Source organism: Gorilla gorilla, chromosome 6 (assembly GCF_029281585.2).
Source record: "Gorilla gorilla gorilla isolate KB3781 chromosome 6, NHGRI_mGorGor1-v2.1_pri, whole genome shotgun sequence".
NCBI classification, from domain to species: Eukaryota; Metazoa; Chordata; class Mammalia; order Primates; family Hominidae; genus Gorilla; species Gorilla gorilla.
Genome location: NC_073230.2, coordinates 58,144,112 through 58,170,258, shown reverse-complemented (window position 1 = coordinate 58,170,258; position 26,147 = coordinate 58,144,112). Strand labels below are relative to the sequence as shown.

At 42.9% G+C, this 26,147-nt stretch overlaps 1 protein-coding gene across 21 annotated transcripts in view; it reads right to left on the bottom strand.

Moving 5' to 3' along the window:
- IKZF1 (IKAROS family zinc finger 1) overlaps positions 1–26,147 on the bottom strand; it is a 100,908-nt gene that overhangs the window by 64,963 nt on the left and 9,798 nt on the right. For all 21 annotated transcript variants that reach the window (XM_055347016.2, XM_055347027.2, XM_055347043.2 and 18 more), the window contains exons 2-3: positions 20,914–20,967; positions 12,241–12,360 (exon numbers count right to left, since the gene is read on the bottom strand). In XM_055347016.2, coding sequence (XP_055202991.1) covers positions 12,241–12,360; positions 20,914–20,953 — 160 coding nt within the window. In that variant the 5' untranslated portion in view covers positions 20,954–20,967. The remainder of the gene's footprint in view (positions 1–12,240; positions 12,361–20,913; positions 20,968–26,147) is intronic.

Sequence of the window (26,147 nt, the reverse complement as noted above, 5' to 3'; positions counted from 1 at the left end):
ACCCATCTCAGGGCTGCATTTAATCTAAGGAAGTCAACAGAAATTTCTTTGCAGAAGACCAACTTAATCACAGGAATTAAAGAATATTGCATGGGCTAATATTTTTCTGGAAAAATCATAGTAATTTAGTAACATATTAATGTAATTTAGACATCTTGCTTTACATTTAAAAATAATTCAGCCCCAAATAAAAATCATTCAGCCCCAAATAACAGCAATAGCATAATATCTCATAAATAAGACACAGAATCCTTTTCTTTCTTTCTTTTTTTTTTTTTTGAGAAGGAGTTATCACCCAGGCTGGAGTACAGTGCCACAGTCTTGGCTCACTGCAACCCCCGCCTCCCGAATTCAAGCGATTCTTCTGCCTCAGCCTTCCCAGTAGCTGGGACTACAGGCACACGCCACCACACCCGGCTAATTTTTTTTTCGTATTTTAGTAGAGATGGGGTTTCACCATACTGGCCAGGCTGGTCTCAAACTCCTGACCTCATGATCTGCCCGCCTCGGCCTCCCAAAGTGCTGGGATTACGGCGTAAGCCACCATGCCTGGCCAAATCCTTTTCTAATCATACTCCCCCAGCAACCAAACTAAATGCTAAAGATGTGTTTTGTTTAGAATATGGAGAGTCTAGTTGCTCCAACATTTCCAGTTTGTGACATCAACAGCAAAGAGTCATTTGGAACCAACTCTTTTGTTGGACAAATTATATGTACCCCACAGTCCTCCCCAATAGATTCACCCTTTCCCAGCTCCTCCTCCACAACACACACACACACACACACACACACACATAACCCTACCCAAAAGAATTCCTCCTTTCAAATTTCACTGTCAAATTTCAGCTGTCAGGACATTAAAAGTGTATTTAAGCTAGTGGTGCACAGATAAACTGGCTCTCAAAAAGAAAAAGCCTTGATTTGCAGCGTTCACCGATTTCTGTGGTGTAAATACTCCCAACCACGGTAGACTTCAAGCTACCAACAGCCTGGCAGATTTTCTGCATATTACCAGTTGGCTGATTCTAGGTGGCTCACTGCTCACCGGAGCATGCTTTCTGAGTTCCCTATAAGTTTCTGTTATCTCACTGATCCTAACAGGCAAAGAGTTTAAAACTGTGAGCATGTCTGCGGTAATTTGTGAAATGTAGGTTCCTGTTAGGGCCTTAAAGAAAGCTGGGCTTATCTGGTGGGAGACAGTAGCCCAGGCCTAGCCCTGCCTTGCCAGCAAGAGAGGGCTTGGTAGGGCAGCTTCCTGGCATGGCCCACTCCCCCAGAGCAAGAGCTTTCATTTAGTCTAACGGGTTCTGTGGAAACTTTCCGGGGCAATGTTAAGGCTGTACTCTGTTTAAGCCTTTCTACTTTTGCATAAAAGGAGGGGAAGCTGTTTTTTCTGGGTTATATTTACACTTCCCAAATCAGAAAATGCCCTAACCAGATAGGGGGACAGGTGGCAACTGGCAACCACAGCTCAACCCCCCAGCCTTTTTTTTTCCCATTTCTTTCTGAAACCCCATGTAGAAGGAAAGTTAACGAAATGTCAGTTGGTTGTTTTATACACAGAGCTAACTATTCTTTCAACACAGATGGAACAAAGCAGAAAATAAAACTGGGACCAAAAACCCGGCAACAGAAAATGTTATCTATCTACTCTGACAGCACTTTTAATCTAAGGATCTCTTTATTTTCTAGTAGTTGGTTCTATTTATTGAACGAATTAGGTTCAATGTGATCTTGAGCTTAAGGCATCAAAATAAAATGAAGATTAACATTGGTTTTTGTTTATAAAAATAAGCAACTTTCCATAGTTAATCTGCACCTTTGAAGACACATAGTCATCACTGCAAGCATGGTTGAAAATGCAAGGTTTGGCATTTTTCAACCTTTCTGGTCCAATTTCTCTATAGTTTTTTTTTTTTTAAATTCACATGTCAGATTCTGGAACATTACTGGCTATATTAAAAATCCTTAACAAATCTGCCAAAGATTGCCCTTCTGAATTTTCAAAGCTCTTACGAGTGGGAAGTACTGAAGGAAGTGAGGATGAATGTGTCCAGGCTAACTGGTGGCTTTTCCAGCGGGGTCCTCACCTGAGAAATGTGGAGACATTTTGGGTGTCACAATCACCATGGTACCACTTGTGATGTGGGTGGCTAAATATCCTGCAATGCGAGGGACAGTCTCACCCAAAGAAGTGCCCCCTACCTCAAATATCATTGTGCCCACTGAGAAACAGTGACCTAAAATAAGATGATGAACATCAGATGCAGCCTCAAATTCTCTCCTCTCACTTTGAAAGTTCTCTCTACCGTCCTACATGCTCCATTTGCCCTCATCTTTGAGAAAGCAGTGCCACATTCCCATTCATTCATTCAATACCAATGTATCGGACAGCAACCTACTCTAGGCCGGGGGATGCCCAGGTACTGGGGATCACGCAGGGAGCAAATCAGAGCTGAGTCATCTATGAGTGGTGACGTTGCTGCTATAAGGCAGGGCAAGGAGCAACAGTGCTAAGAACGCTATCTTAGGGCATGTGTCCAGGAAGACCTCTCTGTGTGGGGACCACTGCACAGAGCCCTGAGGGAAGGGAGAAGAGTGCCAAGAGGAAACCTAGGGGATAGTCCAGGCCCAGGCCCAGCTCATAGGTGACTCATGCCGGCCGACCCTGGAGCTGCTAGTTAGATTTTAATCCTTTCTATTCTGCTAGCTCCCACTTACTGGCCTTCAATCACATTTAAACATTCTCCTAAAAAGACTACCCTGTAAATACCATCCCCTAGTCCTGCGACCCCCGACCCCAACCAGCTCCTTGTCTTCTTTCTTCCCTTGGTTCCTGACGCCTGACAGCCCACAGCTGCTGCCTCCTCTCCTGTGCCGCTCCCGGTCCCTCTCACATGGTTGGTTTCTGCCCCAATCCTACCGAGCCGCCTGTGGGAAACCCACCGCCAACCCCCAGACACCTCTTTCTAGGGCATTATCCTGTCCCCGGCAACTCCTCTCGCCATGTTTCTTTCTAGAAATTTTACCCGAATCACACAACTCACTCTGTCTCCTTCTTTGCTCTTCTCTTAGACAATTGAAGGCATTTACTCCCCAGGGCCCCTGTGGTCCTGCTGTTTTGTTGGCTGTCCCTCCTGAGCTGATAGTGTCCCACAGATGGAACTTGCCCTGTGGCTTACATCCCTACCTTCCAGACTGTTCCGTGGCTAGACACCATCCCTCGGTCTCATATGAACCCCTACTCTGGGTACAGTTCCCATTGTATTCAGCAGAATCACTGTGGCCCCAGTCACCGAGGTGGACAATGCAGCCAACGGATGGAACCGCCTCAAAGGGGCAAACACCACGGGGCTGCTGAGATGCCCCTCTCTGCCCTCTGAGACACCCCTCCCTGCCCTTCTTCCCCTCCTGCACCAAAGGCCTCCTGGCCTCTCGCCACCGCCTGTCCCAAGGGCGAGCTATCTGACAGGCCACCTGAAGGGCTATTCCCAGGTCAGCAGGTTTGAGGGTTCCCTTTCCAGCACCACACCATTTATTCCTCAGCCTCAGAGTGAGTGCGGGCCTCCTGTGCCTCTGAGCCTGCACCCGCCCCACTCCTGCCACCTCCACCCCTTCCTAAAGAAGGGGACAGCTGAGATGTGACCCATGGTCCCCACGCATGCCCCTTCACCAGCACATGCGTGCCTGTGGCAAAATGACTCATCCCCTCCCTCTGCACCCTCCCCCTGCCCCCGCCGGGGCCAGGCAGGGCTCCTCCTCCCCCAGTGCTTCCAGCTGTGGGAACCACATGGCGTTTGCCAACTGAGTCTTCTCCGGGGACCCAGCCTGGCCACGGGCTGCACCCTGTGTTTTATCACTGAGGAACTGTAAGCTTTTTGTTGGGGTCAGTGTGTCAATGCTTCTCCCTAAAGCCACCTGCTTAACAGGAATGTCGGACATGGAGCAGGCCAAAATGCAGATGATGATGATATCAGTGCAGCTGCTCTGGACAGCCTTCTATGCTGTGCCCTGCTGGGTCAGGCTTCACAGACATGGCAGCCAGGATCGGGTGAGGGGGCGCCCTCACCTCACAATGCAGGAACAGCAGAGCCACCTGCCAGGGCCAACAGCTAGCAATCAATAGAGACAGGCCTACCTATCCACATGGCCTGCTCCCAGGCACAGCAAACACCCCGGTGGCTCAGCTGCACACGCATGTGCACGCATACACCACAGACACACCACACATCCCATACACACATACACACCACACATCCCATAAACATATACACACTACACATCCCATAAACATATACACACCATACACCACGCTTCCCATACACACATACACACCACACATCCCATAAACATATAGACAGCACACACACCACATCCCATACACACATACACACCACACATGCCATACACACCACACATCCCATACACATATAACACACATACACACTACACATCCCATACACATACAACACACATACACACCACACACCACACATCCCATACACACATACACACTATGCACCACACACCACACATCCCATACACACATACACACCACACATACACACCACACATCCCATACACACATACACACCACACACCACACATCCCATACACACATATACAACACACATCCCATACACACATACACACCACATACCACACATCCCATACACATACACAACACATATACACACCACACATCTCACACACAACACATATACACACCACACATCTCACACACAACACATATACACACCACACATCTCACACACATACACACCACACATCCCATATACATATCCACACCACACACCACACATCCCGTACACATCGTATATCCCATACACATACACACCACACATATATACCACACATCCCATAAACATATACACACCACACACCATATATCCCATACACACCACACATCCCATGCACACATGCACACCACACACACTACACATACACACCACACATCCAATACACACATATGCACCACACTCCACACATCCTGCACACATATACACATTACTTGCACACACACCACACATACACACCATATATCCTATACACATATATACACCATACACCACACATCCCATACACACACACACCACACATTACACATCCCATACACACACATACCCCACACATACACACCACATATCCCAAACACACATATCCACCACACATCATGCATCCCACACACATATACACATCACATGAACACACCATACATACACACCGCATATCCCATGCACATATACACACTACACACCACACATCCCATACACATATACAGACCACACACACACTACACATCTCACACACATATACACACTACATATGCACACCACACATCCCATACACATATACACAGCACACACATACACTACACATCCCATTCATATACACACACCACACACATACACATCCCATATACATATATACAGCATACACATATACACTACACATACATATACACACACCACACACATACATGCACACACAAACATATGACACACACAACATACAACTGCATGCATAAACATACAACATGTAGTAGATACAAACACACACATGCCACACACATACATATACATACATCACACACCACATACACCCCCCACATATATACAGACACCTGCACACACACAACACATGTACCACATGCACATATACACAAACACACACACATCAATTTCAGTTTTCCAAGGAAAGTTATTAAACTTCTGCTGCCTGATTTCACCGGTCTATTCCAAAACCTAGTACAAGATGTTATCTGATATAGCACAAAAGTCACTTACTTTAATCTAAAATCAAAACTGTCATGAAGTTCTGTGGAAGACATCATGATCCCTAAACATTTTGAACTATTTGACAAATTAGCAGACATAAAAATCCTACCCAAAACGAATCTGGAAGACTGTAAATTAAAATTTACTTTGAAATGCGAAGCAATGAACCTGTTACATGATGGCCTCTCTTATCAAACATGGAAAAGCTTAGAGGTGGGCAGATCATTTTGTAATACTATATTTCATGTCTGGGAAATTTGAAAAAGGGGAGGCTTTCCAACCGGGATCATCTGGGTTTGGATATGTTCATGCTGACAATACCTGCTGTCTTCACGAGGCATTCCAAGATAGTGGTAGTAAATTGCAAGATGAATAACATAGAATTTTCAAAATTTGCTCCATGGACCACTGAACAATAATTCAACTATGAAGGGGGAAAGGAACTAAAAAAGCAAGGTGAACAAGAATCCAAATAATATGCTTTCAGTTATTCCTCAAAGAAGAAAAAAAAAGAAAACTTGAAAACCAATACTCCAGCCACTTGAAGTTCGGCAAACAGTTCTCGGCTTGAGACTTCTCTCACATTTGAACATGCTTGAGTTCAGCTGCAGCTAATGCTCAGATGCTGCTAGATAATACTTCTCCCCAGCTAAAATGGGGTTTATCGGTTCAGAAGAGATGCATTTCGCAGATAAAAACAACTTCCTCTAGCTGCTGATTAGATAAGCAGGCTCCGCATCCGTGCTCAAAAGCCTGCTGCCCAATCTCCAATTAGACCAGAGCGGCTGCTTTCTTTCCATGGTGAAAGCTGTCCCCAGCACCGCTCCTTCCCTCCCAGAGTGTAGAGGACTATTACCACCATTTGTCTACCCACCCCCCTCCCCTGACTACCGTGCTGGTCTTCTGCCTGAAACTGTAAAATGAAGGGGAGATTTGGCACCAGAATAGCCAATTTAAAATATGGTAATCCTCTTACAATTCCCACTGCAGTCTTAGAACTCATGGCTGAGTAAAGAAATTTTTACTTCAATTGAATGAATAAAAAAGATTTATGCTTTTACACACTCAATCATTTGTTCTGGAGTCCAGAGGGAAAATACCTAGATTTTTTTTCTACTTTTTTTTTTTTTTTTAATTAGGCTAGGGTAAATCAAATTCTGTTCAAACTATTCAACATGAAGGACCTAAGTTGTGCTGATTCAGTTTCTATCTCTCAGTGCTGCCAGGGAGCCTAGAGCCTATGCCTCTGAACACCACACTGTGAGATGCAAGCTGAAATAAACCACTCATGAAACCATGGCGATCCCCTCACAACTCCAGGAGTTGGCTGCTCCAGTGCACAGAGCCAGAGAAGCACATTCTGGAATGTACCAGGGCATACAGAAATATACCTTATCTCCCTATATTCAAACTCATGTGTCCTCCCGCCTGAATAACTACTGCCTGAGGTTGTCCCGATTATCAAGCCAGGTAGAAAGTCATTTAGTAAGCCCTGTCCCAGGCCCATATGGGCCTCAATCCTTTGGCCTTCCACAGATTCAACCAACCCATCTCCACTTACATCAATCATGGTCCCAATTCAGTCCTACAGCATTCCTGTGCCTCTGCCCTGGGTTTTTTCTTCAATTCTACTCTAAGCCCTAAATTTGCTTGTCCTCTTTCTCAGGGGTGGCCATCCCGTTTTCTAGCCTGGAATCTTTCTTCTCTGTCCTCTGGTCTTTTGCTCCTCTGTTCCGCCCACCCAAATGCCTCCCCTGCTGCCTGATTTCATGGGGGAGGAATGCCCTTACTCATACCTCCAGACCTGTGGGCTTGTCAATAGAATCCTAGTGGCTGAGGACCCTTGGTTAATTTAGGACACGGAAATGTGTACAAGAGAGAAGTCAGTAACTGGCAAAAATGTATGTATAAAGGAGGAGGAAAAAAATGCAAGGATTACTGAATAAGGGAGGAAAATAACTAAGCTTTTACTTTTCTCACACAAAACACTTATCCGCTCTCCAGACCCCAACCCTGACATAATTCCTAAACGAAAAACTTTTAAGAGCCCCTGCTCAAGAGTTTTCAGAACAAGTCTCAATTCATTTTTTTACTTCTCTAGCATGTGTGCCATGGCTGACTGAGTAAATCTGGGGTTGCCTGAAGAGGTCACTGAGTGCATCCTCGGCTTTAAACAGTTTCATACACAACCACTTCAGAGAGGTGAGAGTTCTCTAGTTTTTAAAAAGACCACTTCAGAAGAACAAGCTATAGTCTCATTAAATAGACCATTCTGATGACTAAACTCTCCTTGCCAAAAGGAGAGTAAAGACCACATCTCTCCTTTAAGTCTAACTTAAATTCTTCAAGCAACACTTTAAATCCTTTGTTTCATTTTCTTCAGACCGGGAAGAAAATGGAGGCCAACTGAGGGCTGCAGGGCTGCTCTGCCCTCTGGCTCTGTCTCCTTCTCCCCAAACTTACACACAAACCTAGAATGTTCCTTCCACACTGAATGAAGCAATGAGGTGTGAAACCATTATTTGTTTATTCTGGGAGTGACTCACCAATCAGTATAACTTTGCACCCTCCTCATAGGGAACTGATTTCCACCATTCCCATCAATTTGTTTATTAATATGGTCTGTTATCCTTGTTGAGATTAGATTTGTCTAAAACTGAAGGATGCCAGTGGTCATAACAGCTCACAGCTTTCCAAAAGTGTTCCTTGTCACTTTCTAAAGCAGACACTCTTGTAATCTATTATTAGCAAATAATTTCCCACTTTTTTTTTTTTTTTTTGCATCTTTTAGCCTCTCACCATTTCTCCTTGAAATTTCAACAGTGGCAGCTCGACTTGAACTTGAGTTAGGTGGCGGCCAGCACCCTTACTCTGTCCTTTAGTCTTGCCCTATTCTAACAAATTCTTCCTTTCTCTTTTGGCTGTTTTCAGTTTGTTTATTCTTTGGACCATTTTTTTTAAAGTAAGAAATCCCTCTTCTATCCTTGGTGCTGGTCATCTGTTCTCTCCCTTTTCCCAACTGAAGCTATGATAGCTTCATTTACCCTTCTTGTAAATCTTTGAAATTTCTATTTTGCACAAGTTGCATTTCTTTTTTCTGTCCTTTTTACTTTGTGTCTTTGCTACTCTGTCTTCAACAAATTATGTCTATATATGTTCCATCTAACCCTCAAGGCCATTCTGTGATGCAGGTTCAGTTGCTATTGCCACCTTCAAAAGAGGAAAGTAAGGCTCAGAGAAGAAAAACCTTGCCAGAAGCTCCAGGCCAGTGAGGAGAGGGCCTGGACCTGTCCCTTCTGAGGTGTGCCTTACCCACAGGGCACTCTCCGCCCCTGCTGCTCACCCTGCGTTTCAGCAACTCCATTTCCTCCTCCCGGGCCCACTGCTTCTGTCTTTTCATTTCCTGCTGTGCACTCTTTACAGTCCTTTGCACTGATGACTTATTCCCATGGAATAATGTGATGAAATATGGTACCCAGGTTATTCCCTTTATCCACGAATTCCCCTACCTTTTTATATTGTTTCCTAATGTTCTCTACATACTTCATTTATTTAATGCTATACACTACAAATTAATGAACAGCCTGTCACCACATATGAAAGCCGGCTGGTTTCCTTCCAGAACCATGGAGGGTGGTCTCTAAACTCAGCTCTGTGAAGAGCCCTCTCTTCCCTCCATGTCTCCTTGGGCACTTCGGTCTTGTGGAATCCTCTCCCTCCTTCACTTCCTCTTCTCAAGCCTCTCCTTCGTGTCGTGCCTGGTTTGTCATGTGGGCTTTTGCATCTTTTTTGCTTTCTTTATAGTAACTTATCACTCCTGTGGCCTCTAGCCCCACTGAGGAACATTCATTCTCCCAAATCATCTCAGTGCCCACGTCACACGGCTGTTCCCGCCTGTCCACAGGGCTGCATCAACTGCTATTTACAAGCCAAGCAAAGAGGTTTTCTAGGGTTTTTAAATTTCACAATACTGAAATCATATTTTCTAAATTACATCCTGAAGGAAAAGTAGACTGAAAATCATGTCAAACATGATAAAGGGCAGGGCCAGGACCCATGGGCTATGACAAACCCGCCCCTGACTCCAAGGTGACACCAGTGCTGGGGGCAGCTGGGACCGAGGGCAGGACTTTGACCCAAGAGACAGCTCTGGGAACCCATCAGTAATGCCAACCAGATACTGGGTGATCTCCCACCCAGGAAAACCCACCAACAATATGATGTCCATAAGGGACAGGATACTGACACTGTTTTGAAGGCACGTGTGCTATTCTTCACTCTCCAGGAATCGGCCTGACTTTCAGTTCTCTAAAGATGCCCCAGCCACCATGGCTCACAGCCTCTAAGGGCAGGTGCAGAGATTCCAGGGAGAGCCCATCTCTTTCTCCACAGCGACCCGAGCTGGCGTCCTCACTCTGACATCCAGGCTCTCTGTTCATTTACACGGCTAATGGATCACTTCTTCTGGTTCAGTCCCTGAGCCTCTGTGTTCTTGGGCAGGGTGTGAGCATCTGTTTGCTCCTGCGTTAAGCAGGAAGAACAGTACCCTTGGCGCTGGGTGCTTCAGGGACTAAAAAAATCAGGGAACATCACCACCCAATGACTATTTCTGTGCCACTTTTGCAAACTTTTATCATATCTATGTACTGCTATTGACTTGATGTTTTTATTTAAACTGATTTTTTAATTTATATGAATGTGTTTTGAAAGGAACCCTCGTAGTGGTACAGTGCATGGTAAAACCAGTATCACCTGCAATACATAGAAGACAATCTCAAAAATAAATACATAAATTAAAATGAAACATGATCATTTGCATCCCAACTTTGGAAAACCCTGAAATGATATATGTATCTTTCTTTGGTAGAATAGAGTAGATAATCCACAAGTTCCTTTCTCTTCCCCTCTACTTTCCACATATAGTAGCCATTTTCCAATAGGGTAAAATAATTCATAAATGTACTTGTTTTCTGGATTCATCTACATCAAATGGCTTTAGCCACCATCTTTATCTGTTTGTGCCATTAACTGTGCTGCTGAGTTAAAAAAAAAGAACCATTATACCTAGTCCACTTGGTTTCTAAGACACATAAAAAACATACAAAATATGTTTTCTTTTTCTTTTTTTTTTTTTTGAGATGGAGTCTGGCTCTGTCACCCAGGCTGGAGTGCAGTGGCGCAATCTCGGCTCACTGCAAGCTCCGCCTCCCGGGTTCACGCCATTCTCCTGCCTCAGCCTCCCGAGTAGCTGGGACTACAGGCGCCCACCACTACGCCCGGCTAATTTTTTGTATTTTTAGTAGAGACGGGGTTTCACCGTGTTAGCCAGGATGGTCTCGATTTCCTGACCTCGTGATCCACCCGCTTTGGCCTCCCAAAGTGCTGGGAGTACAGGCTTGAGCCACCGTGCCTGGCCCAAAATATGTTTTCTATACATGTAGATAAAATTCAGTTATCACATTTTCCCATTATTGCATTAGGATGTCCTATAGACAGACAGTTGAGGTGATTCTCATAAGCCTGAGAATTTTACATACATGTTCCCTCCTTGGCTATGGGGGCTTAAGTAGCTGACCCACATTGATCCAGTCTACCTCATTTTACCTGTATGTCCTTCATATTCTTTTATGCCAATAGGTAGCTCTCAGTATCACAGCTCTTTCTCTTTTTAAAGAAGAAAACAGGTATTCCAGGGAACTGTTGACTCATTAGCTCATTAGAACATGGTACAATAGAGCGAGAACTAGTCTTTCAGTCAGAAATTCAGTTCAATTCTGACTCTGTCATTTGACCTTGGTTAATTCACTGAACTTCTCTCAGTCTTTGGTTTCTTGAAATAAAGAGGGTGGGTGAAGTTTTCCAAACACAAACTGTCACATGTGTAAGTTAACCAGTGGAGTTGCAGATGGTTCCACACACACTTTTTTATGGAAATGTGTGCTTCGATTTTTTTCTAACATTTAAAAATTACCATTTATGAAACTTTCTATTTTCAGTTAAATCTGAAATTTAAGAACTAGAGATTAGAGGGATAACATAAAATGGCCAGATGTGGCTTCTTCTAACCCCAAACACTGAAGAGCACTGTTGCCAAAACACGTAAGTGTGTAATTTTCACGATCTACAATCCATAACATTTGATATTCCTGCAAGTGCAGTGAGGACAGAGGACAGTGACAGAGACGCGTCCCTGGGCAGGATTGCTCCTCAACTTGGACATTTTGCGGGGTGTGTGGCTCTCACGGCCATGCTGGCCTGTGAGTGTCCATCCTCCCACACACCAGAGGACCCCCATCCTGCTGATCTTTGTGCCATATTCCTTTAATATGCCAGTTGAGGGAACACAATGGACAAAATGACTTGCATCCCTTCATTACTGTCTTGGAAAAATACAAAGAGATAAAGGTTTCACAGGCACAGAGGCCACTGGTGACCCACTTACCCACGACTCTGTCACTCTTCGAGCTTTGCTGTCCTCCCGAGGTGGTGGAGAGGTCCTCGGGGATCGGCATGGGCTCATCGCCCTCATCTGGAGTATCGCTTACAGGGGGGCTTTCCTTCCCTGATGAGAAAGAAGAAGTGTGAGTCTCGGGTGGTCATGGTCAAGGTGCCTGGGCTTCCCCAGGCTTTTGGCTTGAGAGGGTGACATGAGGAGGCAGGTACTGGGTGGAGCCAGTGCTTCTCTGCTGGGATGCATATACCTTTTTCTTTTTATAAAAAAAGTCATTTCTCCCCGCACAATACAAATGAGAGAACATAGATGTGCAAAAGGGAAGAAATACAATCACCGATAATCCCAGACACTGCCACTCTTAAAATCATCTTTATATACTATAAATAATATGAGGTGACATTATTTTGTTTTTCAAAATGAACTAGCTTTTAGACATTCTCATGTACATATTTCCATGCTCAGGGTCATATTTCCATAATTTCATTTATAACGGGTACACTAGGATTTATTTAAATTCTTTTCCTATTTTTGAGTCCACATTGCTTTCTGTCCTTTTATAATTATTAAACAACACTGTAATGAACATCCTAATAGCCAATCTTTGCACATATTCCTAATAATCACCACAGTATAAATATCTAGACATTTTATCACTGCGTAAAAGGCATCTATATTTTTAAGGTTCTTCCTATCTTTTGTCAACTTTTCCCCCTGTAAGCTTATTCCAATTTACTCCCACAATGAGCTTGCCGCACCACATCCTCCTGTCAATTTGTGTTTAAGGATACCACACCAGGTATTCTGCTCAGAGCTATACATTCTGCCATCTGCTCACTTTCTTTGCAAGAACCAGGGAATATCTTACCAGCTGCTTAGTATGACTTAACTTAGTGGGGAAAAGAAGACTGGACAAGGAATGGAAGGGAACCCCATGCCTACTGGGAAAATGATCCCCTCTCCGCATGCAAAGGGAGTCTGCTAACACAAATTCTTCTCTTTGAAATAGGAAAATAAAATATAATCCGCACAAATACAAAAATTGCTTATACTATGCAAAGTAGGATTTACAAAATGAAATCGGGTTTTACAGAATACCTGTATTTATTTTCACTGGATTAGAATTATATTTGACCAAAGGTTCTAGCATTGGGGAATCACTCCTACTCTGAGGAATCTAACCTTCCTTGGGAAGCCATAACTAGTAGGAAATGCCCTTTTCTCCACTGAAGCTGCAACTCCTATAGTTTCCGCCCTTCCAAATCTAACTTAAACTTGAGTTGAGACACAACCCACAAGCAAGAAACAGATGATGTGAACTTATGCAGTATAGCTACGTGTGGAAGACCATTTTAGATGAAGGTCCTGAAGAAGTCTAACAAAACAGCAACAGCCTGGGAGAGTGTGCCTGCTGACTGAGCTGGCAACAGGCAAAATGATATGAACACATAGACAAACCTAGATTTTTGAGAGTGTGTGCAAATGATGAACCAAACATTAAAATGTCTGAAAAACATGACTAGGTATTGTGTGAAATGTCCTTGTTTGTTTGAATAAACCTTCCACAAGAGTAATACCAGCATTTCAGATGACTGGCAAGACCAGCAAAATCATCCTCAGTATATAAAACAACCCTTCCTGGAATATTTAAAATAGAACCTGCACAGGCACCAAGCCTAAGCTCTGGGGAATACTACTTCATTCTCTGGAAAACGGACAACACAATTTAATATTCCAGCTTAGCTGTAACTACCACAATTGGCATATTTTCAGAAAGAGCATTATTGGGTATATTTGGATAGCCAATACAAAATGAATAGTTAAAGACGGAGCAGGATTATAAGAATTTCCCAAGGAAAAACAAAAGGCCAGAGAGACATTGAGTGAAAGTGCTCATGTTATGCTAAAGCCTTGGCAATGTGCATTAAGTCACTACTATTTTCACTGCTGTAAATAGAATTTTTTTTTTTTTTTTTTTTTTTGAGACAGAGTCTTGCTCTGTCACCCAGGCTGGAGTGCAGTGGCACGATCTTGGCTCACTGCAAGCTCGGCCTCCCAGGTTCAAGCCATTCTCCTGTCTCAGCCTCCCCAGCAGCTGGGACCACAGGTATCCCCCACCATGCCCAACTAAATTTTTGTATTTTTTTAGTAGAGACAGGGTTTCACCGTGTTAGCCAAGATGGTCTTGATCTCCTGACCTCGCAATCTGCCTGCCTTGGCCTCCCAAGCGCTGGGATTACAGGCATGAGCCACTGCGCCAGGCCTATAAATAGAAAATGTTTAAAGTAATAATTGCTAAATATCTTAGCGTTTTCACCTCTTTCATAAATGGGGAAAAACTCCAAACAGGAGAACGCAGGAGGTATATGAACCACCTCACAACTCTTATTTTTGTATAAGATGACTTCCTAGAGCAATGGTGTTCAAACTCCCAGGACTTTATGAAGGTTGTCAGAGGAATACTTTTTTTTTTTTTTTGGTGGCAGCGGGGGGTGGGGGGGGTGGGTGTGGGGGTAAGAATAACAAAATAATCTTACACAGAACTGTAATATACACATAGGTCTCCTACATAAAGCGGGGACCTTGCAATTTGGGGAGGCAGGGACCCAGGCCACTTGCCTTCTTGAAGACCTGCTAAAGTACCTTCATAGAAATGACCATGGAGCCTCCTGGCCTGACATGCTATCCCAATGAGTAAACATGTACAGGGCGTGTGGGGTGTGCACGTGTCTCATGATTAACCAGCTGTCATTATTATGGGGTGGAGGTGGGAGGTTGAGAAACTAAACTTTATTGACTCTTTTCCTCCTATAGCTTTTCCCTGCGATCACGCTGGAGCACTGCAGGATGCTCTGAGACGCCCTTAGATGCATGGGGCCCTGGAACCAAACGAGGATCATAAAGAATCAGGACTTACCCAGTGAAGAAATGTCGTACTTTCTGCTCAGTGCATGCTAAAACACATCCAAATAACTCTTAGTTACTTTTATTAAAAAATTTAACTGCTGTATCTATGAGAAAACAAGATCCACTAGAATTTGTTGAGGATGGTTCATAATAACAGGTATGCTTCCTAAGAATTACATCTGCCTTCAGTTCCTGCACTGAACTAAATGTCAGTGCTCCAGTGTCCCTGATCTTGCATCTCAGGACGTTTATTTTTTTCAACATGGGGGAGAAAAAGGAATAATGAAACAGTAGGGATCGCAATTCTAAGATACCATGGGTCAGACTGATCAATAGGAACTCTCTATGCAGAAGAAACCACATGGGGAGAAGGGAGAATAAAAAATCAGTCTTGGTATGTACAGGGGCATCTAGTAAAGAGTCAGAACTGGATGGCAGCGAAGTCAGATATATTCACATGCCCACCAAGGGCCCTGTGTTAATTCAAGCTCGCCTTGCCTGAACTCAGTGATAGTTCTTAAGAGGCTGTCTGATTTGCCTAAAAGCCCCAAAGTGTGAGTCCAGGCTGCTGAGACTTTCATCCCTCACATGAGCCTCTGTACCCAGGGCCCCTCATCTTCTGTGACAGCTAAGGATCTCCACGATGAAAAGTTATCACTTCATGAAACCCATCATGATAGGCACAGTATTTTTATGCACTGATTTTAAACCAATTTGCCTGGTTAACCATTTAAAATGTAAAAGTATGCAAGGATTATAAAACACTAAAAAATAAATGACTAAATCAAGCCAACAGGCATCTCAAATACTAACACACAGTGACTAGGAGTTAGTGACCCAGGACATAGTTCTGGCTTTCTGGCTTGACCAATTAGTTGTAAAACGAATGGGAACATGAGACTGGTCCCCTTTTTAAGACTCCTTTCCTCAAGTGGAAAAAGGAGGCTGAAAAGCATGATTTTGGTCTATCCCACAGGGTTGCGGTGAAGATAAAATAAAAATAATGTGCATGGATTCTAATATGCTAGGTAAATTTATGGTATTATTTGGTAAACTATATGTACATAGAAACATAAGGTATATATTGCATCAAGCTCCCACACTTTTCCTAAGAACATGTACAATGACATGCAAACACACAGAGATGGAGACAGCAAGACATCAAGTGTTTAAATAGAATAATTTAGAAGATGCAATACAATTTCACTTATTTAGAAAAATGAAATAAACTTCTGGTTAAATTATAAAAATACATATTTACACTTAACTTACCTATGGCCTGTGTTTCAAATAAAGCATTACCTATGAGAAGTGTTCTGGGAAAACTGGATGAGATATGGTATAATTAGCTTATAAACTGTAAGCAAATAATTTCTCAAGTAGATTATAATTCACTCAACAAAGTTCTGTCATCCCCCCTCTCCTAAATGCATGAGGTTTTATTATATACAATTGCCCAAGAGGATATAATTCTCTGGGTAAATACAAGCTCAAAATATAGAATCTCAACTCTATAAAGTAGTGGAGAAGCTTCCACTCTAGGGTCCAAGTGGGGATCACACCCCAGAGCAATCTCTGACTCCCTATTGGACTTCCGGTCAGTTGCTTAAATTCTCTGTGTCTCAGCTCCCTGAAGGTTGGAAATGATAACTGTATTTTCTTCTGTGGGTCCTTGTGAGGTTGAAATGAGAAAACACTTTGGGTAATGTTTGGTAAATACAAAGCATTTAATCAATGTGATTTACTAGGCTTAACTTGATAAAATATTCCCATTGACACTGCAATATATACAAACCTTCTTTATGTAAGCAGATTATATTTATCTAAAGGTTTCCATATCCTTTAGATATATACAGTTTATGTTTATGTTTATGTTTATGGAAACAAACTTCTGGTTTCCATATCCCCAAAAAACCACACTACAAATAGCATTAAACCAATATCCAATATCTATTTAGGGTCACAGGTGCCAGAGGAACCTTAGAGATCAACTGGCTCAAGTCCCTCCTGTTACAGATGATACTATAGTGGTCCAGGAGGCAAAAATAACTGTCTCAGGTCCCATCGTGGGAGGTAGAGGTGGGATGCTGATGCAGGTCTCTCAGTTCCCACATCCTTCACTTTCCCACCGGCTGACTCTTTCTTTAGAAACCAAACCAAAAAATAATGCAAAGGTATAACACGTATTTTTGGAAAGACTGCCAAAAACACAAAAGAAAGAAAAATACGCTTTACCCAAAGAATTAGTGAGACGTGCCCTAAAGGAAAGGGTAGCTTGCTTTAGATATGCTCTCCTCCAAGTCTATCAGTAGCATTTTCTCAGTACCCTGTGGATTCAAGTCAGTAAACACTTATGGAGTGTCTACTACTACACATCTGTGAGACACTGTAAACCAGGGTATAGCCCACATTTAGGATAAATCTCAAGGAACAAATAACCCAGTGCTTTGAAAAAAAGCCAGATATTAAGTATTTATCTGTTTATCTAGCATTTCGCATACATTAGGTTGAATCCTATGAAATTGCTGATACTTTAGTATTTTATGGGAAATATGATTTAGGGACATATTCGTGATAAGATTTCTTATAATCTATAACGTAATCTTGATAAGATTTCTTACCAAGAATGTCAACTCCTATTTGGTTAAATGTACATCCTTATGCCATACCTAACTGTCATTTCTTCCAACTTTAGAAATGAAAAAAATATACTGGTTTTAACTGGAGAAGCAGAGATCAAACTCGAAGAAGTAGAAAAAGTATCCTTTGATTCTTTACTGAAAGTGACATGACTCTTTAAGTGCTCTCATCATTACGTAGAGTGCTCAAAGGTTAACAGGAATCAAAAGCACTATGAGTGTTTTAGAAATAGGAATCCCTTTGGTAAGTGTACACAAACTAAATTTCAGACCAAATCATTTCAAACAAAAACAGAGTTTCCTTTTTCAGGAAGTCTTATGTAATAAGGTCTCCATTCTTGTCCCCGCCCCCAGCTACCCTATCCTTTGAACAGTCAGGGTGCAGAACAAATTACTTATTTTGTATTATGGTAAAGACAAGAAAACTACCAGAGGAGAATCAGGCTTTTGTTATAGTTTCGTTACTAAGATACGAGATCAGAATACTGAGGGGCTATTCCTTATATAAACATTCTAGAAATGAATTCCTAGGTGTCAGCATTCAGCTTTGACTCTAGAATATCAGAGTGTAGACCCCTGCATTGGCCAAAGGGGTCTCATTTTCTTTAAATGCACCATGCAAAATACCAATTTAGAAGCTACCCAAAGTGAAAGTGACAAGGAAAAGAAGAGCAGAACAATGAAAGCATCTTTTTGGCCTCTGGAAATTTTTAACATGCTTGGGTTTTTTGACACTCTAATCACTTCTAGTCACAGTCAGCAAACCCAGTGAATGAGATCCTCTTCCATGAGTGAGGATTACAGTCCTCATCTACCAGTGTTTCCCAGACCAGCTCTCCGAGGCTGCAGTGAGAGGCTGGCAAAGCCAAATGAGAGGCTATAAAGAGCTAAACTGCTTTTTTTCCCATTTAACTCGTTTTTTGTTTTTGTGCTTTTTTGTTTACGAAACAAAGTAAACGCTTAAGGAAAATAAATTCAAATAATGCTAAGAGGTAGAAGATGAAAAGCAAAGTTTTCCTTCTCCTCCTCCTCTTCCCTAACTCATCCCCTTCCTTCTACCATCAATCTTCCAAAAGGAAGTCCAGGTTAATAAATATCACCCAAGAATTTTCCTAAACGTTATGCGCAAGCATATAGAAAATATGTATGTGTATGTAATTTATTTTCTTTTAAAAGAACGAGATCATACTTTGCATACCATCCAGAACCATGCTATTCTCACTTTCACATGTATTTGGACTTCTTTTCATACTAGTTCATTCATATCCTCCTTATTTTTAAGAGCTGTATGTGGAAGTACATGGACGTACCATAGTTTTAAAATACTGATAACAATGCTGCAGTGAACAAATGCTTAAATGCTCTGTGCACTTGTGAGAATATACCTCTAAGGTAAGTTCTTCAATGCAAAATTGATATTTGGATTTATACCATTTTTGTTTATATAGATAATCACAAACTTTTGGACACATTTTCACTTTTACCAACTGTACCATGAAGTGCCTGAACACCACATTCTAAAAGTTAAAAAGCCACATGTTCTCACTCACATGTGGAAACTAACAAATGCTACTGTCATCATTACAGGTAGAAAGTAGGACAGAGGCTAATAGAGGCTGGAAAGGTCGGGGGAGTGGAAGATAGGGAGAGATTTGTTAAAGGAGACAAAATTACAGCTAGGTAGGAAGAATAAGTTCTAGTGTTCTACACCATTGCAGGATGACTGTAGTTAACAATAATATATAGTTTCAAATAGCTAGAAGGAAGATGTCGAATGTTCCTAATACAAAGAAATGATAAATGTTTGAGATGATGAATATGCTGATTTACCTGATCCAATTACTATACATTGTATATATCACAACATCTCTATGTACCCAATTATTTTGTGTCTATGTACACAATTATTTTGTGTCGATTAAAAAAATTAAAAATTAAGTGAAAATATTCAATGATATACAAAAAGAATTATATAATTCTCATTCGTGAGAATTATATTTAAGATATAAATGTGAGAATTACACAAAGAATGTGGCAAATATATTGTAATAAATATGAAGCCTAACTCTAAAAGAAAAATAAGCTAGCCTTTTGTTTGTTCTTTGCACCTGGGAGAGCTTAAGTCCAAAACCTGAAACATGAATAGAGCGGCTGAGGAGTGGTGGAGAAGGAAGCCTGTGATTGGCAGATCTATCTCCAGTTCCATGGAACTCAGAAGATCCTCTCCTGCACCTTCTCCAGGGAAACCACCAAGCAGGGGAGCAGCCACACATAGGTCCTGGTCTTCATCAGGAGCACCGACTTGTAGAATCCCATAGAAACTTCAAAACACGAGGGCGCTCAGCCAAGGCAAGGTGCCACTGAGAACTTTCTCAAATAGAAGTCAGCCTCTGGGGCTGGCTGTGAGTCTGTGAGGCTCAAAAATATGAAATACCAAAAACCCCAAAGTCCATGAAAGCTGCTACTGGGGCTGACGCCTCTGGATACAGGGCCAGATAGAAAGCTGTCTTCCTATGTCCATGCACTGGGGAACTGTGCGGTTTTGTTGGTTTTGTTGGACTGGCTCGCCGTCCACCCTCAGTGCTGCCAAATGGTCACAGTCTGTGACCTACCCTTAGGCTTTTCCTACTACAGACTTCTCCACTTCCTGGGTCTCCTGGATGAGAAGAGCTATATCCAATACGGCTTGAAAAGATATATGGCAAAGGGGAGCAATGTTGTGTCCATGCTTAATGAACAAATAGTCATGACTGTGCCCAACAATTATGTTTTTCAAGCTTCTCTCTCTCTCTCTAAGTACCATCATTGGCATGTGTTTGGGTTTTAAACCAATCAGCCATTTTTCCTTCCAACAGTACAAAAATGTATTTAACTCTTCCCATTTTTTTTTCCTGAAGTTTAACAGTAAAACTAATTTCATCTTGGAGGCTTTCTGTTCAGCTCAAAGTGAGATAATTTGTAACAGGTGAAGGAAACACTCAGGCAAATTCCATCATGGTCTTTTCTTTTGCAGAATAGCCCCTATTCCTCCCCCATGAGCATACCAAGCACTCTGACTTCTGGCCCCAGGGAAGCTTTTCTCATGAACTTCCCACACAGCTATCTCATAAGGTCTCACCTGAAACTTGGGACATGTCTTGACCCTCATCAGCATCCATTGTCCTCAGGTTATCTGAGAAAGAGAGGAAGGGATTTTAGTTTAAAGCAAAAATATTAATAAGATATGAGAAAGAGAGAGAGAGAAAGAACCCCTATGCTATTTAACAACAAGGTTATCTAGCAAGAATAATGCATTTTCCTCCTCACATACTTGCTGGAGTATCAGACTGGCACAGACCTTGATCCTTTTAAAAACAGCATTACAAAGATTTATAAAAATATCATTACAAGCACAGGAGGACCAAATTTGTTATTTATTGTTAATTTCCTACTGCATAATAACCCAAAATGCAAACTGACTGCAACAAAATTAAGCAGAAAATTAAATGGCCCTGGGTCATTGTAGGCACAGAATTCATTCTCTTGGCTGATCCATAGTTATGTTCTTTCTAATTTACTGAGCATGCATCGATGAACCTTGAGTCAGCTTGGTGACACGCGTACAATCAGCAATCAAAAAACGAAGCAATTTGCTGAAGAATGTCTCATTTACCCAGGCAGGGCTGCATATCTGAGCAGCAACTGCACTACCTCCATCAATAATGAATACACCTCCAGCCTGGCAGATGCGCAATGCGGGCGCTCCTGTCTTTGTCCCTCAATCTTTCTGGGCCCTTGCCTCAGCCTTCACCAGCACTCTTACACGAGGAGAAGTGACGCTCACTACGGCAGCAAAACGAGCCCAGGAGAGAGCCCAAGCCTTCCTGTTTTGCTGACAGATGGCTGGCTTCTCAGATCTGTTTAAATTAAAAAAAAAAGAAAGAAAGAAACAACTGGGAAGATGCTGCCCTTCGATGACCATCGTGAATGTTCCACAGAGTGTACTACGAGCCACAAACACCAGGGAGAGAACCCCAGCATCAGTGGAGTAGAAACAAAAAGATGTTCTGTGTTTCGCACTTGGGTCCTGGCCTGCCGCTCGGCAGTCTCAGGTGCCCCAAAGTGGATGACAGCTGGCAGCTCCACAGATAAGAAAGCTATGGCCAGCAGAAGGTGACCTCAAGGAAATCTGCTCATTTACACTCTGGTATACGACTTTCAGGAGAGCTCCTTCACTAACCAGAAAATGCAGTCTATTTGTTGACTCTAAACCAGGTTGTCCGCCTGTCCCCCTTTTTATTTTTGGCCACCTCTGTCTCTGGTTCAGATGTGTGGATCTGAGCTATGGCCTGCTTTCAGCAGAGACCTGAAAAACTGATGGATGATTCAGGGATCTTACCCTCTCAATTAGGCTGAAAACTGTGAGGGTAGAAGTGTTATATATAATATATCTATCACTCCATATATATTTAATACCTTTTATGGTACATATGGAATATGTATTTTCAATTTCAGGAATATCAGTATTAGTCATGATGAGGATATACATGATAGTCACTTTTTCTGGATGGGAGGGGTTTTTATCTATTTCTAAAAGTGACATGAATTTTCAAGGTGGGTGTGTGGCTTAGGAGTACAGCTAGTGGCCACTGTACAGAAAAAGTATTTCAGAAAACAGAGTAAGCATCCACCAGCACACGGAAGCCAGACACACTAGCCCAGATGCAAGCATGTGACCAGCACAAACATTTCCAAAAAGCAATACGTCAAGGGTCTCAGATACCTTTACTGTAAAAAAGGGGAAAAGCCATGATTCTTCTGAAACTGTCAAAACAATGATAAAGAAGCAAGATAGACTCAAATGAGAAAAATCTTTGTAACAGCCGTGCCACACTAATATAGGAAGTTAGAAGTTAGTTCTCTAGTTTTCTGAAGATGTGTATAGTATTTTAGCGCGGCCTACCACACGCCAGGTCTTAAATACCTCTGTATTGATTGGTGAAGCATACACAAGTTAAATCTTGTCACAGCAACTATACCAACACGAAATTTTTAGAATGGTGACTTAAAACTTTTTGCTACATAAATGATACAATCTTTTACAACTTTTTTTAAAGGCAAGAAAATGCTCATAATTTCTACCACTTAGGACTACTATTTTTTTCTGTATATTTATTTCTGTGCTTTTTACAAAAAGAGGACACTAAACAGATTACAAATGTTGTTTTAAAATATTTTTTAATTTGATACCACACATATTTTTTATTTAACAAATACACACCACCATCATCATTTTACTGGCTACACACTAGTCAACTGATTTATATAACAAATGCCCTATTGTTGCATACTCAAGTTATTTTCAATTCTTAAAAAAAGATATTTCCTAAGGCAAAGTCAAGGCTCTTCCACCCAACACCACTGGCAAACGCCCTTCCAGTGGAATGCAGGCTGAGCCTCTGAGTTTGCTGCATGGAGACAGAGGTGATCAATGCTAAGTCCTCTGGACACACTCGTCCTTTCAGGCGGTGAGATGTGAGAACAGTTTCAAGCCGGAATCCTGACAAACTGCCCTCGGCTGGTCCCCAAATCAAGCTCTGCTCTGTGGGAACCTTCTTACTTTTGCAGTCATTTGCAAACAGTCCCCGCACTAGTCTCCTGGAGGGAGCTAGGGGTGGGCAGCGGATCACACCACAGCGAGCACCTTCCTGGAGCGAGTCTATTGTCAGCAGCCAAGTCTGCAAGAGCCAGAGAGCTCTGCATTTTCGCACGTGGGCCTGCTGGACATTTCCACTCCATGCCCTATCACCACTCCTGCCCCAGCATGGAGACCTGTGTTTTGCAATCCATCTCACTTCCAAGTTCATACACAATTTCAACCACATTGTTTCTGACAGCAGGGGGCTTCATGGGCTTATGAGTGCAGTTGCTTGGGGGCTGGTGCTTAGGGGATCTCTTTGCTTGGGGTGATGTTCACCAAAATTTTTAATAATTTCTGAACAAGAGGCCTCAAGTTTTCGGCCTGCACTGAGCCCTGTGAATTCTGTGGCCTGACTCGTCTGAGATCATAAAGGATGACTTGATGGGCACCTGAAAACTTCCCCAAACTCCAAACTTGCATCTCTTGAGATGAAAAAGCAGTGACTTTCTCGTAAAAGTGGCTTTGCTTCCAGAGAAAGGCTAAAAGAATAATCAAACAATAAGAAACTGTTTGACGGAAAGGAAACGTGGCCTCTTCCAAGACAGCTTACAAAGGGGAGACTGAAGTGTCTAGAAGGGCACTTAAGTCCTGTCACACTCCTTTGTTAGCATGTGCATCACTTCGGCTGTGTATTTTACAAAGCACTTACTGAGCCCCTCCTCTCCCACATGGAAGAAATGCAGAGTGCCGGGTAAAATATGGAATTTAAGCTTGATATGGCCTCAATTTAAAAGGAGCTCACATTCAGTAAAAGGAGTTAATCACAAAGCAAGCTAATGGCATGTTTTCACAAACTTTCACCTAAATGAAAAATCAAGATCAGTAGGTCTGTAAAGGGAGATGCCAGAAGGAATAATTATTTCACAGAAACGTACCGCGGTTTTCTACTTTGCCTGGGAAACCCAAACAATTTCAGGCAAGAGCTAAAAGAAGCGATAGTAAAAAATACAATATCAGCAAACTACCTTTCACCTGTGCAATTCTTATGAACATAAATGCTTTTATTGTTTTTTTGGAGCATGCAGTTCTGAATCTTGCACAAGGGGAAATAGATGCAGAGATAAGTGCAGGGCCAACGTGACAGAAGCTGTCCATGGCTGTGCCTCTAGGAGCGGGGAGTGGAGTCTGCAGTCACAAGCCACCAGGCACCCTCCACTCCAACTCTGGACTGCTCACTGACTTGGGAGGTCTAAATCTCTGTCTGTCTTTCCTCTGCCTTCTGCATCTCTCCCTCCTCCCACACCTACCTCCCATCTCTTTCTCTGTCTCTCCCTCCCTCCCTCCGTCTCCCTTTGTCTGAGACTGTCTCTCTCTCAGTCTCTCTCTGTCCTTCTCCTTTCTCTCCCTCTTTCTGACCAAACAGTGTCAAGTAGGACTTACTTTCCTAGTCTCAGTTGGAAACTATTAGCATATCCATAACTTTACAAAGGAGGAGCAGAAGCCGGACTAGGAGCCGGGCAAGCCGACAGCACAGGGGCCTCTTCCAGGCCGTGTGGGCCCTGCTGATTTACAGCCTCCGCTGACCCTGAAAGGCATCCCTGGGGGACCTTGGGCCTGTCCTGAAACAGCTTCCTGGACCCTGCCTTTCCTCCTTCCACACCGAGGTGGGACTGGGACCTGGCTGTCCCCTGGGGAGAAACATCCAACAGTCCTGGGCAGTTGCTGCTTCCAGGTGAGGAGCCTTGGCAAGACTGGCTGGGAAGTGAACTCATTCTGACTTCAGCATCCCAGAGGAGAGTGTGGCCAGAGCTCCGCCGAACCTGCTGAGGCTCCTGTGGAGGCAGGTCTCAGGCCTCTGAGCTGCCTCCAGCTCCCCTCTCTTTTCTGACAGTGAATACCTCTCTTCACAGTGCTTGCCCTGACACAAGGAGTCTCTTCCATAATTCTGACAAGCTGAGTCTAGACAAATGAAGTAAAAATGAGAATGCAGATAGATGCCTGTCAAGAATCACAACTTTACTACTTTTCTAGCAGCCCAAATTTATAGCTGTTAAAAAGCCAGTAAGTACACAGCGTGCCAAATTAACTGTACAAAGTACTGAGGGTCACTCAAAATTAGCCTGTCTGTTGGTAGCACACAGTAATTCTACAAGCTTTAAAAACAATTGTAGTTGGCCGGGTGTGGTGGCTCATGCCAGTAATCCCAGCACTTTGGGAGGCCGAGGCAGGCGGATCATGAGGTCAGGAGATCAAGACCATCCTGGCTAACACGGCGAAACCCCGTCTCCACTAAAAATACAAAAAATTAGCCAGGTGTGGTGGTGGGCGCCTGTAGTCCCTGCTACTTGGGAGGCTGAGGCAGAAGAATGGCATGAACCCGGAAGGTGGAGCTTGCAGTGAGCTGAGATTGTGCCACTGCACTCCAGCCTGGGCGACAGAGCGAGATGAAAAAAAAAAAAAAGAAAAAAATTATAGTTCTCTGAGACTTAAACAACTGCCTTACAGTGTCTTTCTGTTGGTTTGCTTTTAAGCAAATGCCTTCCTTCTCCACTAGTACTCTAAGGGGGATTCTTTGTCCAGTGATATTTCATAATATGTACTGAATACTTTGAGTGTGCCAGGAAAAGGCTGCAAAGAAAAGGATACTGGTACTCACTGGCTTTATCTAATCAACCTACTAAGTTTCTGGCATTGAAAAGGCAAATGGTTAAGCCTCATAAGACCATGGGTGT